Source organism: Lichenostomus cassidix, chromosome 1 (genome assembly GCF_008360975.1).
Source record: "Lichenostomus cassidix isolate B80296 chromosome 1, HeHo_3.0, whole genome shotgun sequence".
Classification (NCBI taxonomy): Eukaryota; Metazoa; Chordata; class Aves; order Passeriformes; family Meliphagidae; genus Lichenostomus; species Lichenostomus cassidix.
Genome location: NC_139479.1, coordinates 13,588,437 through 13,604,997, shown reverse-complemented (window position 1 = coordinate 13,604,997; position 16,561 = coordinate 13,588,437). Strand labels below are relative to the sequence as shown.

Genomic DNA, 16,561 nt, shown 5'->3' with positions numbered 1-16,561 from the left:
TTAAGTCCTAGGTTCCTGGGGTCCTCATTTCAAGTTAGAGGTCCTACAATACTGAATAAGCTGTGACTGCAAGGGAGCTAATTTTTTCATTAGAGATAGCCTTTTATAATTGGACCATCTGCATTTTTTCACAGTCAGGTGCAGGTTACACATGTTATCAAAGGACAGGAAGGGGCAAGACATTGCATTCAAGAGTCAGTAAAGAGCACCCCCAAAATCGTGTACTTGTGTGTACACACAAACACTTCCCAAAGTCATTCAGTGCAGCTGGAAGATCCTCCCATTCCATAGGTGGAGGCTGTTGCTTTAGACTCATTTTCTAATACATAGCAAGAAATGCAAGGCACAGAAGTTGTCATTTTGTGGGGCTTTGGCTCTTGTGCTGGATTATTAGCAACTGTGTATTTGTTGACATAAAATTCCCCTTTTGTGCTTCTTTTTATCTTCTGTGGGAAACATTCCTCCACTAGAAGTGGTAAAATGTGGTGAGAAGCTGAGGATTTTTATTTTGAGAGTAACTGGAAAATGCTAGTTAATGCTTCTGTTTCTACTCATCAGAAATCAGAAAAGGAAAGCAGGCTTTGTGCTAGGTCAAGATAAAAGACAGTTATATGATATGCTAGTAAATCAAACCATTAGGGGAAGGTGGGGACACCTGAAGATGTCTCATCCTGCCCTGCATATGACCACGTTGGCACATGCTGTGTGGGCAGTAGAGATTCATAGTCATCATATAAATTGCTGTTAAAATGCAATGTTACTTCATTGGTTGGTTTATCATGCTCAGGGCCTAAAGGTTGAGCTGGAGGTTCCTCATGAAAGTGATGGAAGTAGAAGACCATAAATCAATTCATTTGGCTGTCAGTATGCCAAGGGCCTTTAACAATATCTCCACCTTGACCACAATCACAGAATGTATTTTCACTGTGCTGTGCCACAGCAACAGTGCACTTATCTTTGGTGAGTCTTCATTCGGTGCCTTGTACCTGGAAAAAAAATAACTGAATAATTTGTAGACCACACAGCGGTGACTGTATTCAACTTCATTTAATTCTAAATTAGTGTCCAAATAACTTGTATTTGCCACACTCTTCCTGAAACTGTGTTTCAGGTTGTAAAGTATTTGCTAGTCTACTCAGTTATGTAAGCAAGAAAGGCAAGAAACTTGTCAAAGTTTGGGTTGTTTTTAAATTGAACTTTCAGAACTGCCTTTCACTGCTTTGGGTAGTCAGTGTTTGTTCAGTCTGGTGTTCTGTGAGCTCACTGTTACTGCTAAATCTTCAAACATGTTATGGATATGGAAAATTCACTCTTCTAATTAGCGCTTTGTCCACATGGACATCCCAGGTATACATTGCAGTAATTTCTGCTTCTTAATGCTTAGATTGGGACCAAGGTAGTGTTTACAAATAGGAGTTGCTTGGAGGGGAATTGGGTGGGTTTTTTTGTTTCAGGTTTTTGGTGGGGGGGTGGTGTTGGGTGGTTTTGTTTGTTTGGGTTTAGGGGTTTTTTTTGTTTGTTTTTGGTTTTTTGGTTGGTTTTTTTGGGTTTGTTTTGTTTTTGTTTTTTAATTCCTCACTCTTTGTAATCCTTGATGTGTTTGTATTCCAAGAATTACATGTTTGGGTAATACCATTTAACCCCTAAGACAAAGTATCCTAGGAATCACTTCCTTTTCAGAAGCATGACATGTGGAAACTCATGACAATGTATCCTGCAGCTAGGGAGCTTCTGTATAATCTGATGTATTTTGTGATATTTGCACATAGAAGATTTTCTTCTTTGTGGAGGAATCTGTTTAAAATTAATAGTGTATAGGTTTTTTTGTACTGCACTTAAACATTGTAAGATCTAGGCAATGTTAAATAACTGAGAAAATCTGGATGTTGTAATACTGTTTACTAATGTATTTAAGCAATCATGAAGAAAACTTTTATGGAGTAGATGTTTTAGGTAAACAACACATGGTGGTCTGTTTTAACTGGAAGCCCTAATATAATGGTTACTTCTGCTAATGAGAATATAGATAATCTCCCCATACTTACCCTTTCTTGAAAGGATACAAATTGTTGTTTGCTGTAGGCAGAATGAAGACAAGCTGTTCAGTGTTTGCCTTGTAAATATTAAATATTAAGAACAGCATGTATCTGGTTCTGAAGTATGTGGGAACCTTGCAGTAATGTCAAAATGTATGTATTCATCTCAAATTTTTCTTATTTGCTTGATTGTGACTGGGACTTTTTTTTTTCTTTCTTCAGGGAAACTGTATCAATCTGACTGATGCCTTGACTCTGTATGAAGAACAGCTTAGCAGGCTTTATTGTCCTGTGGAGTTTTCAAAAGAAACTGTGTGTGTTCCCTCCTACATGGAATTGTATCCTTAAAGACTGAAAAAGACTGGAGAATGTGTATTATTAAATCAAACAGGCATAGATTGGTTGGAGGTAATAAACTCAAGGAAAAAGGCAGTTTGGATTTATACACTATTAATGCTTTTTTCTTAGTAAATGAACTACTGTAGTTTTATTTTGAGGATAATTGCAGGAATTGTTTTCTAAAAATGCTATTAATTCACAGCTGGTGAAATGATCAGCACCTTTCATGAACAGGCTGTGTTTTTGTTAATGTTATTGAGTGGTGTGTGTGTGATGTGGGATAAACTGGTTAGGGTATAAACTGGTAAGGTAAGGGATAAGGGTAATGTTTCCTGGGAGCTTTGACAAGGCTGTAACTTCTTATTTTCTTTTTTTCTTTTACAAAAATAAGGAACTGCCTTCATACAGATTAGCATGATCCAGATCCTTAAATATTGTCTAGAGTAGATCTATTCTTCAAAATACAGCTCAGACTTGATTTTTAAGGCTGGCGAATGGGGAACAGGGTGATTCCTAACAATCATTACTAGTTAATGTTACTGGGAAAAAAGATTCCAAGTGGAGGGGTATGCATATTTCTCAGCAACACCCCATTCCTAAAAATAATCCTTCAGAATTTCTTCAATTTGTGGGTGGCAGGGAAGTTATATAAGGAGCTAGAAGTTTAAACTTCAATGCCTTAGCTTGAGGAGGGGCATTTTGATCTGCTATAAGGTTGTTCTGCCAGCTGCATTTGCCTTGAGTGTTTATTGCTTTTGTGGGATCTCCCTGGAAATGTTTCTGCAGGGTGAAGCCTGCTGTGCCTGTCCCTCTTGACAGGAAACATCTTTCCAGGATGTGCTTATTCATAATACATTAAGCACGTGATGCTGCCACAGCCTTTCTTCTCTTCTGTGTGTTCATTTTGCCTCCCTTCTGTGTCTCTAATCCCAGTGCTGTTCTGTGCTGCAGCTTCCATATTGACCCCATACTGACTCTCACCAGCTCCTCCTGCTTCTCATTATTGTCAGCTCTCTGTGAAACTCAGATTTGACCTCACATTTTCTAGACAAAAGAACATGAAGGATGTAAAGATACTTGCCCTTAAAGCTTACAGTTTCAGAGAAACTGGTTATTTTTGCCTTAACGGAACGTGTGTGTGATTTGAAGTGTAGGTGTCCTTGAACTGCTGAGTCACAAAGAGAATCTAGAGAGATTTCACTTTTCAGTGTTTTGCCTACCCTTTATGAGCTACCAGAAGTTTTCAGAATATAAATGTAAGAACTACATTTTAACTGTGTACTACAAATGTTGCCTTTTTTTTTTTTCCCTTAACTGCTTATTTTCTCCAGATGGGTGTTCTACACGATTTGGAAGAAACAGACTGACATCTGAGCATCAAGATTATTTGAGATTATCCTAAATGTACATGCTGCATGGAGCATATAGGCCTGCCACATGCTGCATATTGGCATACTGAACCTTTAAATTATATGCTGTAGATGATCCTGAAACTTAGTCATGCTATTGATTGTGAATTCTTTAAATGTTTTTTTATTATTATTTTAATTTAAAAGCAAATGGAAAATGTATATTTTGACAAGCTAGGGTGTTATTTTTGGAAGTCAACTTAAAGATGAATAAGCAGCAAAACTATATAGCTGCTGACTGCACTGAACCTTTAGAATGTGATCCTTTTTATTTTTTTGTAGATCTTCACAAACTGGTTGATTAAAGAAGACATCTTTAGCATTTCATCCCTGAAGGGTGGTCCATGGAGTTTTTTGTTGCTTTTGTTTTTCCAACAGATTTTTAATCTATGGTGCTTTTTAAAGATGGGAAAGGGTTTTTGTGTGGTTTCAGTTTTTATTTCTTTTTTTTAATGAACACTGCAGTGCTTCCATACAAAGAAGGGCATAACTAAAAAAAAATCTTCTGAGAGGATACCCCAAATCCTTTGTTGCAAAGGGAGGAAAGCCAGTCTTAAATTTTTATTTACCCTAGTTTCATTCATCATTGCTGTAATCTCTGCTGCAGAAGAATCTTTAGCCTTTTACCTCCTGCGATTCTTTAATTGCTGCCATATTGATTATTTGGATTCTCATATGGATTTAACAGTAGGTTTGTACTGAAGCATGAAGATCAAGGCTGAGTCTTCATTCCACCACAGTGCAAGAAATTGAGTGTAATAGGTTCTTGTGGGCATATATTCTCCCCAGCCTTATGGGAAGCACTATATATTTATAGTAAAGGTTGGCTTAGAGGGTGAAGAAATGTGGGTGTGTTGTGATCTATCTTTATGTGCACCTGTACGGAATGTTTTGAGGAAAGTGTGTGTGTGTGCTTCTGTAGGGTCAGTGCTGGGTGTGTTGCCACAGATGGCCCACATTGTGTGAGTCTCTTGCTCAGTTAGGTTCACTTGCAGTGGAGAAATCAGTGGAAGCTGCCATGCTATGCCATTGTGATTCTGTTCTGAAAGAAAATGCATTTTTCTTTAGCAGTCTCTCATGTCAAAATTATATTTTTGTAAGAATTTGCTATGTATTGAGTAAAACTTTTGTGTTTAAGAATTCCACTTGAAAGGAGGTAGGAAGGATATAACCATTATGTGCATTTTTTACTTTTCCAAGATAGAATAAAAAGTGCACTATTTCCCTAAACACTCAAATCCTGAACAATAACGTTTCATTTGATACCCAGTATCAACATTTTCTTAGTTTTATTGGAGAGAGTTGATATGCCCCCCCCAATATACTGTTAAAACAAACAGAAGCTGTCCTTTATATTCTTGAACAATACATGAAGAAAAATTTTATTTCATCCCACATATATAACTGTTCATGTAATCTGGGTAGCCTATGCAGAATTCCAGACTGATACTAGAAGCCTTGCAAAAATTTGTTTTTTCTTTGATCTATAATTGGCCTAAAATTGTTAAAATGTTTTCAGTTTGGAGAGCCAATAGAAGCATTTTTCAGTCTTTTTATTTTAAATTATCTCATTTAACATTAATTCTCTAATATACATGGGGCACAGTTCTTCTGTGGCCTACAGCTTGTGCGTCACTAAATATTCCCAGAGAACAGCTCCCCCCTAAACAGGAATAAAGTGTCCTGCATTTCCCTGAGTGTTTTAGCTCTGTTGTAGGCATCCCAGAAAATACCTTGATATTATTGCCTATAATCTAGTAGAGATTATTTATGATTCATTTATGATCCAGGACTGTGATCAGTATATTGTCTAGCTGCAAATGGGTGCAGGTGTCCTGTAAACAGGTGCATCCATAACTTTGCAAGCATGAATATTTCCATTGGTTCTTAGAGTGATTACTCATGTAGGTGAAGTGAAGCACACTGGTGTTTATGGGGATAGAGCTTGGAGCATCTGTGTTCCTGGGTGAGCTTGGCAGATGTAGAAATCAGTCACAACCCTGTGGGGGTGTTGGTTTTTAGCAAGGAAACTTGTGAACTGGAAGATGGCTTAATCTGCTCGCTGTACCAGGGCTTGTACTTCCCTTTAGCTGCACTGCACAGGGAGCTGCTGGGTGTGCAGGGGTGTTCTGTAAAGATTCCCAGAATGACCAGGGGACCTGAATTGCATATTAATAGGTGGGAGACAGCAGTGCTTGCAAACTTTTCAACTAATAGGGTAGGAAGAGAGTTGGAAGAATTATTTTTTTTCTTTAACTTTTTTTTTTAATGTAGTGTCTTTGAAGTGATAGATTCAGTATAAAGCAATTCAGCAAACACTGAACATTATATATTTTTTAAGTTGCTGAATTGATTCTGAGCAAATATATACACACTGTCAGTCTTTATTTGTTGCTGTAGTGTAGACTTTTTAAAAAGAAAAACAAGTCTTTGTATTAGAATTTTCAAATGCAAACTGCTATAGCTGATCAGTTTTCCATGTTTAAGGCCAGTTGGGAAATAGCTATGATTGCTGCACTATGTATGCAAACAGTTCCCAAGATATGGTTAACATTAGAGGTTTCTTAATTATTCTTTGCACTAAATGCTGCTTCCACCTAGAAGTTTATTGATTAATAGTAGTTTGTGTGAGGAGAGGACTGCTGGCATTGTATCTACTGCAACAGTGCAGTGCACATGTTAAAATAAAGGTACACTATCATTCCTTGTCTGTTTGAATTGTTAAAGCCATTGTGGATTCAGTGTTCAAATGACAGAATTGATGGGTATGATGCTTACCATTGTACCTCCCTTTTCTTATTCACATGAAGGTACTTCTCGTCCTTTTATTTAGTATCTTTTCTGTCTCAGCTTAATAAATTCAGTTATTCTCCATATAATAAATGCTCAGATAAGATACTCTATGGTATGGAACAGCACACTGATATTTGTAATGGGGGGAATTACTTGAGGCTTCAGTGATGTTTGCCTAGAAAGTTAATTTTCTGTACAGTGTTTTAGGTGTGAATTCTTTGGGAGTCTCTAAGTGTAAGTTTGAGGTAAGTTGGCTTTGTGTGACAATGTGACTCATTGCGTGGCACAGAGAAGAGACAGGCTTAGGAGAAGTCAGTGGGACATTGGGAATGATGGAAACTGGCACAGAAGTTTAAGGAAGAGGGAGAAGGGCATGAACAGGATGGGCACATCAAAGGAGTTACTGATCTTTCTGAATCACGCCTCAGAGTAATGTCATACTATGAAATAAAAACGTGATTTCCAGAAAAGAGATGTACATGAATTACAGCTAACTGGAAAGAAGTATTACTTTCATTAAGTATCACTTTGCATTAAGTACAGTGACAGCAGAAGGTTTGATAGTTGGGGAAAAAGAAAGGGGGAAGGCTTAACTTTCTAAAGGGGAAAAAAGTCTCACAGACTGAGGGTAGAATAAGGAGTAATTTTGGAGCGCCTACATGCACAACAGGGAAGATAGGTATCTTGCTTTTTTATTTTTGCTGTTTGAGAGTTTGAGGTGTTGACAGCTTGCTGGAGGGAACAAGGCAAGGGGATGGGTGAGAGGAAGAGAATTCAATTTCTTATTTTAATTGAGGAATAAGAGACTGCAGATGATGTTGCCTTTGGGTAATAGGAGAAAGCTGACAAACCTTGCCCACAGACAGAAGAGTATTTGCAGTCATTAGAGATGCTGAGGGAGCAAGTGAGAGAAGTAGCAAAGCAAGCAAGTGCTGCCATGATTAATAATATTACTGAATGACTTAGAAGTGCCTTTTTGAAATGTGGAATACTTTAGGAAACAAGGAATGAGGAATGTGCATTGAGAATTGGGAGGATGTGAAGTTCATACAATGGTCATACATTGCAGTGAACTTGAGCTTCAGAAGTAGAAGTGGAGAATGTAGAAAAAAGGAAAAGAAAAATATGAAATGAACTTAGTTGGAAGTGTGATGAATATTCCTGTGCAGTTCAAGAGGGGAAAGGATGCAGGTGCAAGAGGCATTAAGATGGAGAGGAAGTGGGGTAATGAGCCAGGAGGAGGAACCAAGAAACAGGACAGCACAACAGATGTGGTGTGGAGATTTGGGGAACACATCTGGACATACAAAAAAGAGTACCAGTCACACTGCCCAGCCTGTCCTCTGATGGTATTGGACAGAGAAGGAAGAGAAATTGGAAACATTTGGGTTTGTTTTGTTGGTTTGGTTTTTTTTTTCTAACTGAGTAATGAATGCAAGATGTGTTCTAAGTATTTTAGAAGGAAAAGAGCTTAACTGCTGGAAATTAAATGAAGACGAAAAGGAAAGTTCAGATTAAGGAGTGTTTTAAGGGTAGACTGATTACTGAAGCAAATAAATACAAACTTCATGAAGCCCAAAGGAAAGGCAGCTGTGGGATTTAACTGTTGTGGATTGTCACTGAGCATGGAAGGGTGGAAGGCAGAAGGATACCAGTGGCATCTCTGCTGTCTTCAGCTCATGGAACTGGAAATATTGATCAGAACTGGTAAATGCATGGTAAAAATGATTAAAAAGCACTGCTACAGTCATCTGACTTCAACATGCTATGACAACTTTGTGTGCTACTTGAGAGGTTGTTTCATGATTTAACGGTGAATGCACAGCACAGTGTGCCATAGTGCCTGAGCAGCCCCTGAATACAAAAGTATTTTGTTGATGTATAATGGAATCATCTTTGTGCAAGTGTTCTTTATATAGGCACAGAAATACACCAGTGGAATAAAGCAATAGTTTTAGTAGATGGGAATAACAAAGATGAGCATGTACAGCTCTGTGAAACCTTTTGTGGTTCTGGTAGCTGCTGATGTTATCCAACACTTCTTCATTTAACTTTAGTTAATTATCAAACCTGATGGTTTTGATTTTAAAAACTACTTTATTTTGTTCCATGCTTTGTCCTGATTCTACTTTTAAGATTCACATTGGGTCATCCTGTGAAATTACTTCCTAAGGACTGGCATGTCTTGTAACACTTAGGTGTTTTCAACAATGTTTTATAACCACTGGTTAGTTTTTTGGGGTGGAAAGAGGACAGGTTTTTTTCAGGACACAAATTTTTGACAGCTCATTGTTTAAAATCCCAATGAAGACTGACAGAATAATTATAGGAACATGCATTGACTTTTCTTTTTAGAAAAGACAGAATACTGTTAGAAATTTTTATCTGTGTGTTGAAGTAAAATGTTTCTACTACTATTGTAAAATTCTTCCTGTATATATAACAGTTAAATACTAAGGAAAGGGAAGTTATTTGCTGGTGTTTTCTGGAGCTGGTTTGCAGACAGCCATGTGTCTTAAGTTATAGTCAAGATGCACTTAATAGAATCATGAAGATAGTCAAGTCCAACCCTTAACCTAACACTGCCAACACTAAACCATGTCCCTGAGTGCCATATCTACTGCAGGGCTAGTGACTCCCCTGGGCAGCCTGTTCCAGTGTTTCACAACCCTTTCAATGAAGAAAATTTTTCTTAACAGCTGGTATAAAACTGCTGGTGGCACTAAGTGAGGCCATTGGCTCTTGTCCTAATGCTTGCTACCTGGGAGAATAGTGACCCCACCTCACTACGACCTCCTTTCAGGTAGTTAGTTACAGTAGAGCAATATCCTCTCCCAAGTCTCTTTTCTCAAGGCTAGAGAAGCCCTCTTGCCTCAGCTGCTCCTGCTAAGGTTTGTGCTCTGTGTCCCCCAGAGTGAACCCCAGAGGCCTGTAGAGGCCACTGAGTTACTCTGTGTCTGTCAGACCTTCACCCGCAGCTGGAGCCTCACCACCTCGGAGTGCAGTGTGATGGCTGCTGGGAGATGGCATGGGTGCACAGACCTCTGTTTTTTGCTTTCCTTTCTGCGCTGCTCCAGAATAGATGTGTTGCCTGTGTCTCCCAGGCAGCTGAGAAGGTTGCTCATGGTGCAGGTAAATAGATGTCTTTGGCCCAGGTGTCTGGGCCTGGCAGTGGTGGAGCTGCAGGAGGGCCTGGGTGAGAAGCGGCAAAATGCTGCATAGTGGAGTTGGGAACAGCCCTGTGAGCAGCAAGGTGCCAGGAGGAGGGGAGAAAGTATTGCAAGCACCAGAGGAGAGGTTGCCCTGCTGCCCTGGGCATTGCAGGACTCCAATGGAGCAGGGCCTTCTCTCCAGCCCTTGGAGGGAACTAGGCCAGAGCAGGGATCCACGCTGTTCTCCACAGGCCCTGCACTGGAGTATGAGGATATTTCCTGAAGAAACAAGAGCCCCTCTGGCAGTGGGTTGATCCTGAAGCACTGTGGCCCTTGAGAGGAGTCCCACTCTGGCGCAGGGGAGGTGTGTGGAAGATGGAGCAGCAGAGTGCAGGTGGTGGTAATGACTGAGCACAGTCCCCTGTGCCTTGCACCCCTCAGGAGTGGGGTGAGGAAGGGGCAGGAGGGAATTTGAACCCAAGAAAAACAACTTTGGGTGTGAGGGGTACTTAATCTTTGTTGCTCACTTCCCTGCTTTTTTAATGGGCAGCAAATTCAACCAATTTTTCACAATCTCTGTTGCTAACTGGTAAAATGAATGGAATCTCAGCTGCAAGGAACATCTAGAGCTAAAAGTAATACCTTATCCAACTTCCCGACCACTTCAGAGTGACCAAAAGCTAAATCATGTTGTTAAAGGGCATTGCCCAAATGCCTCTTAAATGCTGACAGGCTGGAGGCATTCACCACCTCTCCAGGAAGCCTGTAGAATGGACATTTTTCTTAGCCCTTCTTTGGTTGTTATTCTATTTATACGTTCTCATCTCCTTGAGCCCTGATGCTCAGATGTGGCATGCTGTTTTCATTATGCATGTTTTTTGTTGTCCCAGACACTCTGGGGTGTGAGCTGTGAACTGCTGAAGGTACCTCAAAAGCGGAAGGCTGACCCAAGCTAGCCCAAAACCTCAGTGCAAGGGAGATGGGGCTGGCAGGTGCTGGACACTTACAGATACCAAAATACTTACTCATCCTATCACAGACACAGGCTTTTGCATCAAAACTGCAAATGCCTAATTGAGCCAAACATCATATGATGATGTCATATTCCAGCGCCCCACCTTGATCTATACCAGTTCTGACAAAAATGAGCTCACCTTAACAGAGGTTGCCTTACAGTCTGTGTAGAGTCCAGCCCACACATGAGATGTGAAGATATTGCTTTCAAGTACAATCCAAAGGCAACAACATGTGGAATGGGAAGTGACTGTGCTTGTCTGTTCTGCCATGTGTTCCCACAGCTGGGCTCTTTGTCTGTGTTGTGTGGCCAGCTTGCTGTGGGTGCTGTTTGCACTTGGACACCAAGGATAGAACAGGTCAGGAATATTGGATATATTAGGCCAATGCAGTTGTGAGGTGTAGTGCTTGCCCAGAGCCTCCCTTCTGGAAGTGCCAGACACAGGAGACATGGGTGACAGAGCTGCAGGACAGGGAGAGGGACAAAGCAGACTGATGGTTGTGGGTACAGCACTGTTCTCACCACAAGGGAAGTCTGCAGCCCACAGCCTGTTTACAGGGTCTGGGCTGGTAGTGGGTGGGTGAGACATGGGACAGTGTTCACCTGGATTCCTCTGGAGGACCATGTTCAAGCTGCAGAAATGCCTCCCTGGAGCACCTTCAACCATAAATAAAAGGCTATACATTAGGTGTGACTGGGCAAACAAGATAAGAGAGGAATTTACTGCTCTTCTAGGTAAGTAGGACAAGAGACAGCCTCATTAAAACTGAGGAGCCCAAACCATTTTCAAGTTGCTGACTGCTTAGCCTGGAGGCATGAAAATATTAGCAACTTTTGGAACTTCTGGAACAATGAAAGAGGTTGTTCTCTTGAGCTAAATCTAAAGAGTCGAACTACTGCCAAAGCCTTTCTATTGTAGTCTGTGTGCTAGAACTATTTTAAGAGCTTGCTCCCAATACAGACCTAACCCTTAGGTTTGCTGAGACTAGAAGGTGTAGTCCCTCTTGTCCCCAGTCTCTCTAAACTTCTATTTCTAGAAGTGCTGCAAATGCCTATGAAATACATGGAAATTTAATTAGCTGTAACTTCTCAAAGACAAATATTTCAGACTTTCAAACTTTCTTGACTGGAATGTTTTCTAAGGCCTGTTTAACCCAGTCCTCGCAACACTACAGCTTATGTGAGGAGATTGCTGTGAAGACATTTATTCCAGTGGTTGTGCCACGTGAATTGTCACAGCCATCTCTGCACTCTCACTGCTTTGGCCTCACCCTGTGTTGTCCCCTCTGCTGTGAGGGTGTCAGTGAGCTCTCCCATGGCCATGTGTCAAACCAAGTGGATTAAAAATGAGCAAGCAGAGACATTAAAGGGAGATGGGAAACTGATGTCACTCAGCTACACTGCTGAAATGAATGGGTGAAAAAGCAGTTTGTGCTTAAAACAGACCTGCCTAGCAGACCTCAGTGGTGGGCAGGATTAGAAACTGGTGGTGGGATGGGGGAGCCAGTCATACCCAGGTGTAGGATATGGGAAAAATGTTTAAAGTAAAGGCTGCTGAGCACCATGGTTTATACCTGCTTTAGAAATACAGAGAAGAGTTGTTAAGGGGGTTACCCCTTGGCTTTTTCTTGTCTTTCTCTTCTCCCATCGACTGAATCCCTTATGGATCCCTTCCAACTAGAGATATTCTACAACGTTATGATTTCAGTCATCCAGAAGTTTCAAATAGTTTGAACTTTTGGGAGCACATAAAGGGTGATCCAGTAACTTTGATCCAGTGGGAATGAAGAGCTTTATCTGTGTCAGTACTCTGTTGTCGGTATAGTTCTGTAGGAGAGTGTGTTTTTCAGTTACTTGTTGCCATTCATACCTTCAAAACTTTTAAATAAACTTTTGTTTATGTCAGCAATCTGGCTCTCCCAGATGATTTTGGTTGCATGGACTGATTTTGTTCTGTCTTCTGAGGCTAGATTAAAAATACGATAATGATATTCAAGTTTTAGATACATTTTTTCACAAGGAATTTGTTTTAAAGAATGTGGGGACAGCATCCATTTTGAGCAACATGAGCTTCCTGGCTCTTGATCTTCTTTGCTCTGTTCTTTAAAAAGAAAGAAATGTGAGGCCCAATATTTAATTTTATTTTTACTGCAAGAAAAATCAGCGATGTAGTTTTCCATACCTTTGCGGGAGGAGTGCTGTTATATTGTATCACAAAGGTAAGCCCCTGCTCAGTGAGTTACAGTGGCAGGGTACCCGTGTGGGCCACGGTGATTTCCTTTGTCCAGTAGAAATGCTTTTCTGCACTGAACATGTATTATTTGGGAGAGCAGAACAACATGGTCTGGATTTGAATCGTGCTCATGACCTGGCTTTCCAGCACCTGCCTGGCTGTCTGATGGCAGTAAGTGAATCAATTTTCCAGTGAACAGCAGAAATTTGGCCATTCTTGAGTGTTAAATTGTCAACAAAGGATATTCAAATACATCTGAACTTTAAGCATGCTAAAATACGTTTTATGTCATGCTGATCAAAATACATTTGAATGGCTTTAAATATTTTATAGTGTATCCAGATTCATGCAACAGTGGATGAGTTTCATTCAGTATTTTATTTAACTTAAAATTGTGTTTTATAGTTGCTTTTATGCCTAGATATAGGAGAGAAAAATACGTGGTTAAAAAAAAGGCAGCAAGCCATAAATACTTTTATGAAATGAAGTTGAAAATACTCAATACCTCTTAGGAGCATGTCTTCCAAAGGCAAAGGCTGCAATGCCCCAAGAAAATGTAGTCATGGTGTCATGCTATGAAAGCCTGGACAGGAGCGTGAGTTTATCTGATTAACTCAGAGTGAAGTGAGCTGCATTTGCATCATTCCTGATAACCTGTGCTGGTACTCTGGAAAGTGTGGGTAGTGACTGCAAAGGCAATAAATTCATTTCAGCAGTGGTCAGCACCTTGGCGAAAAGCAGGAACACGACACTTCATTTTTTTAGACTGCTTTTCCGGGGAAAGACTCGGAACCAGAGAGAGTTAGGAAAGGCCTGTGTAAGAGGAGCAAGTCCTGGGCTCTAGGAAGTGTAAGCAAGACCTGTGAGGAAATGAAGGTCTTTCACTGAAACATTTGATGTCCTGGGCTATGGGACCACATCCTAGCTGGCTACAGCACAGCCTGGGGTCCTGATCTCTCTGATGCCCCTGGCACACTGTAGTTCTCATCAAGGTCTTGCCAGTGTTCTGTTCCCAGCTGCCCTGAACACAGTGGGGATTGTGCCCAAATATGGAGTCAAGGCAGGTTTGAGAAGCCAGTAGGAGATTCTCTTGCATGTCTTAGTGTGGCTGTGAGTGCTTTCTCTCTGGTTTGGGGAGATGGAATATGCCTCTACAGGCTCTTATTTTCTCTCATTAACTGCTGCTTCAAAAGCCATGGTACTCCTATTTGGTTTTTAGAAACTAACTGCCAGCCAGCAGACTTTTGCTTAGGTAAAGCAGATGCTTTGAGTATGCTCTGGCCAATCTTATTTCTTTTGGTAGTCCAAATTACAAGACACTGATCATATCCATCACTTTTTAATGAAAAGCACAATCTTTATGAAAGTTACCTGGTACTGTTGTAAAGTTGGATAATGAATGTCCCATTTCAGTCAAACAGTTCAACCAAGGAAGAGGCTGATCATATTTGCAGTAATTTCAAAGAACTATCAGCAGAAATAGCATTAAATTATTAAAGACCCATGAATTTATCAGTGTTTTTTAGTGGACTAAGATTCTGCTATTTGCTTGGGAAGTGCATATTGGAGAAGCTAAGGCAACTTTTTCAGAAGACTGCGATCCTTTCTGCAAGTTGTGGAAAAGGATTTAGCTTTGGTCAGCATAATTTTCCTTCCCTGTTAAGTCCTTCCCAAGCAAGCTTGGTCATGACTATTTTTGTCATTGCTATTAACTTTGCTAACAGTATTGCTAATTTCTTTGCATAGTTATTTAAATAGCTAATAGTAGCTAGTTAGAGCAATACTGAGGCCCTTTCATCAGTTTCACCAATTCAGCTATTTGTTCCTAGGTTAGTAAAAATTTATGGGGAGCAATACCACATAATGATCCTGCTTTTGATGTCTAACAAGTAATTTGGGTATGTTTGACAGTACAGAAATCCTTATTTTGTTCCACAGCCTGTGTTAATAGTAAAGAAGACAACAAAGCATTATATGAAATAGAGATGTTGGAAATTTCAGGGAAGGGCTGTCAGAGACCTAGCAATTTGACTTGTAAAGATAATTATAGTTGGTGCCTAACTGTTTGATTTTTGAAGATTTCTGCAACTTCAGGAAAGCAAATGTTTGGTCTTGACAATCCTGTCTCATGGGGCCTCATGCTGTGGTTTCAACCTGATCTGACTCTGGTGTCCCCTTTCCCGAGAGCTTGCTGACTAAATACATTTAAACTCTGCTGAGGGGCTGCTGTTCATCATTATTAGATATGTACATAGTTACTGCAGTTGCACCAATATGGGAACAAGAACAGACAATATCTAGAAATACCTCCACTGGATTGACGACACACAAAATCTCACGTTGTCAAGGGGCGTTTTATTTAGGACATCAGATTTAATGTGGGATTTTTCTGTCTTTTAGCTGTGTGCAAAATGAATTTTAATGTCATTTTGAGATGAGGAAGAAGGAAAAACCTCCATCTATTAAAATGCTTTGAAATAAAACTAACTTCAGGAAGGTCCTGAGGTGGTTGTAGCAATACCCTGGGAGAGCAGGATTTGGGGTTTCAGGTTTATGGGTGGGGGGTTTTTTGCTGTTGGTTTTTGGTGGCGTTTTATTTTGATTTTTGGGTGGGTTTTTTGCTTGATTGGTTTTGGGTTTTTTTTGCTAGTCTGTTTTCTTTTGAAAACAGAGGTTATGCAGCTGTGCCTTCCTGCTTCTGTGCCCCCTCTCTCCCGCCCAGCCTTGCTAAGTAACACTGGACCTTGTCAGCCAACTTCAGTCAAATTTGACAGAGGGGATTTGGGTTCAAAGATATTAATTCTGAAAACTCTTTGCCTGTGTGACAAGGTCTCTTGTTTCTGCTCCAAGCCCTTGGTAGGTGCATTTGTTGTGCACAGAGATGTGACCCAACAGCCCCTGTGCGAGAAGAGCTTTCACCAGAGCTGCTACCTGATGGGACTGCTGAGCTCTACTGCCTTGGGCTTAAAGCACTTGGAGGAGCTTTTGCTCTACTTTCTCTGGTTTCCCACAAAAGTTAGCACAAGCAAGTTGATAGCAGTGACAGAGTGCCTGTTACCTGTTCAGTGGCACCTCTGTGGAGCAATTGCTCTGCTCCTGGCTGCAGCTGCCTCTGAGCTCTGCTGCTGAGTGTAAAGACAGATTTGTACTGCTGGAGATCCAAGTGGGAGAGCAGGCAGGAGACATTGCTTTTGCAGAGGCAGTCATGCTTCTCAGAGAGACAGGAGGTCACAGTGTAGGGATCTCTTTGGTAGATGCAGATGCTGAAAGTAGTCACATGCAGGACTGATGGCTCTCCTCTTCTTTTAATTCAGAATGCCAGTGAATGTATGTCTCAGTGCACACCTGAAAATTCATCCATGGAACACAAACTCCTTGGTAACCAAGCTTCTTGCTTCCACTGGTCGTATAAATAGGCTTTGACAGCTGTGAGCGAACATCTGGACACAGCAAAGTAAGTGGGTAAAACTCTGGTGGAATGAAGCAATATTTTAAGGAAACAAGAGACATTTATTTGTGTTCTGTCCACCTCCCTGCACCTACAGCTATGGCCATTGGAAAAGTGACATTTCCCAGCAGTGTCT

At 40.6% G+C, this 16,561-nt stretch overlaps 2 protein-coding genes across 2 annotated transcripts in view; both read left to right on the top strand.

Moving 5' to 3' along the window:
- The window catches only part of SMS (spermine synthase), a 44,555-nt gene extending 40,436 nt beyond the window's left edge, over positions 1-4,119 (top strand). Inside the window, exons 10-11 of the mRNA XM_085050610.1 lie at positions 2,259-2,374; positions 3,707-4,119. Coding sequence (XP_084906736.1) covers positions 2,259-2,374; positions 3,707-3,749 — 159 coding nt within the window. The 3' untranslated portion in view covers positions 3,750-4,119. The remainder of the gene's footprint in view (positions 1-2,258; positions 2,375-3,706) is intronic.
- Positions 4,120-4,261: 142 nt separating this feature from the next.
- Positions 4,262-16,561, top strand: part of PHEX (phosphate regulating endopeptidase X-linked) — a 115,551-nt gene continuing 103,251 nt past the window's right edge. Inside the window, exon 1 of the mRNA XM_085050591.1 lies at positions 4,262-9,709. Coding sequence (XP_084906717.1) covers positions 9,601-9,709 — 109 coding nt within the window. The 5' untranslated portion in view covers positions 4,262-9,600. The remainder of the gene's footprint in view (positions 9,710-16,561) is intronic.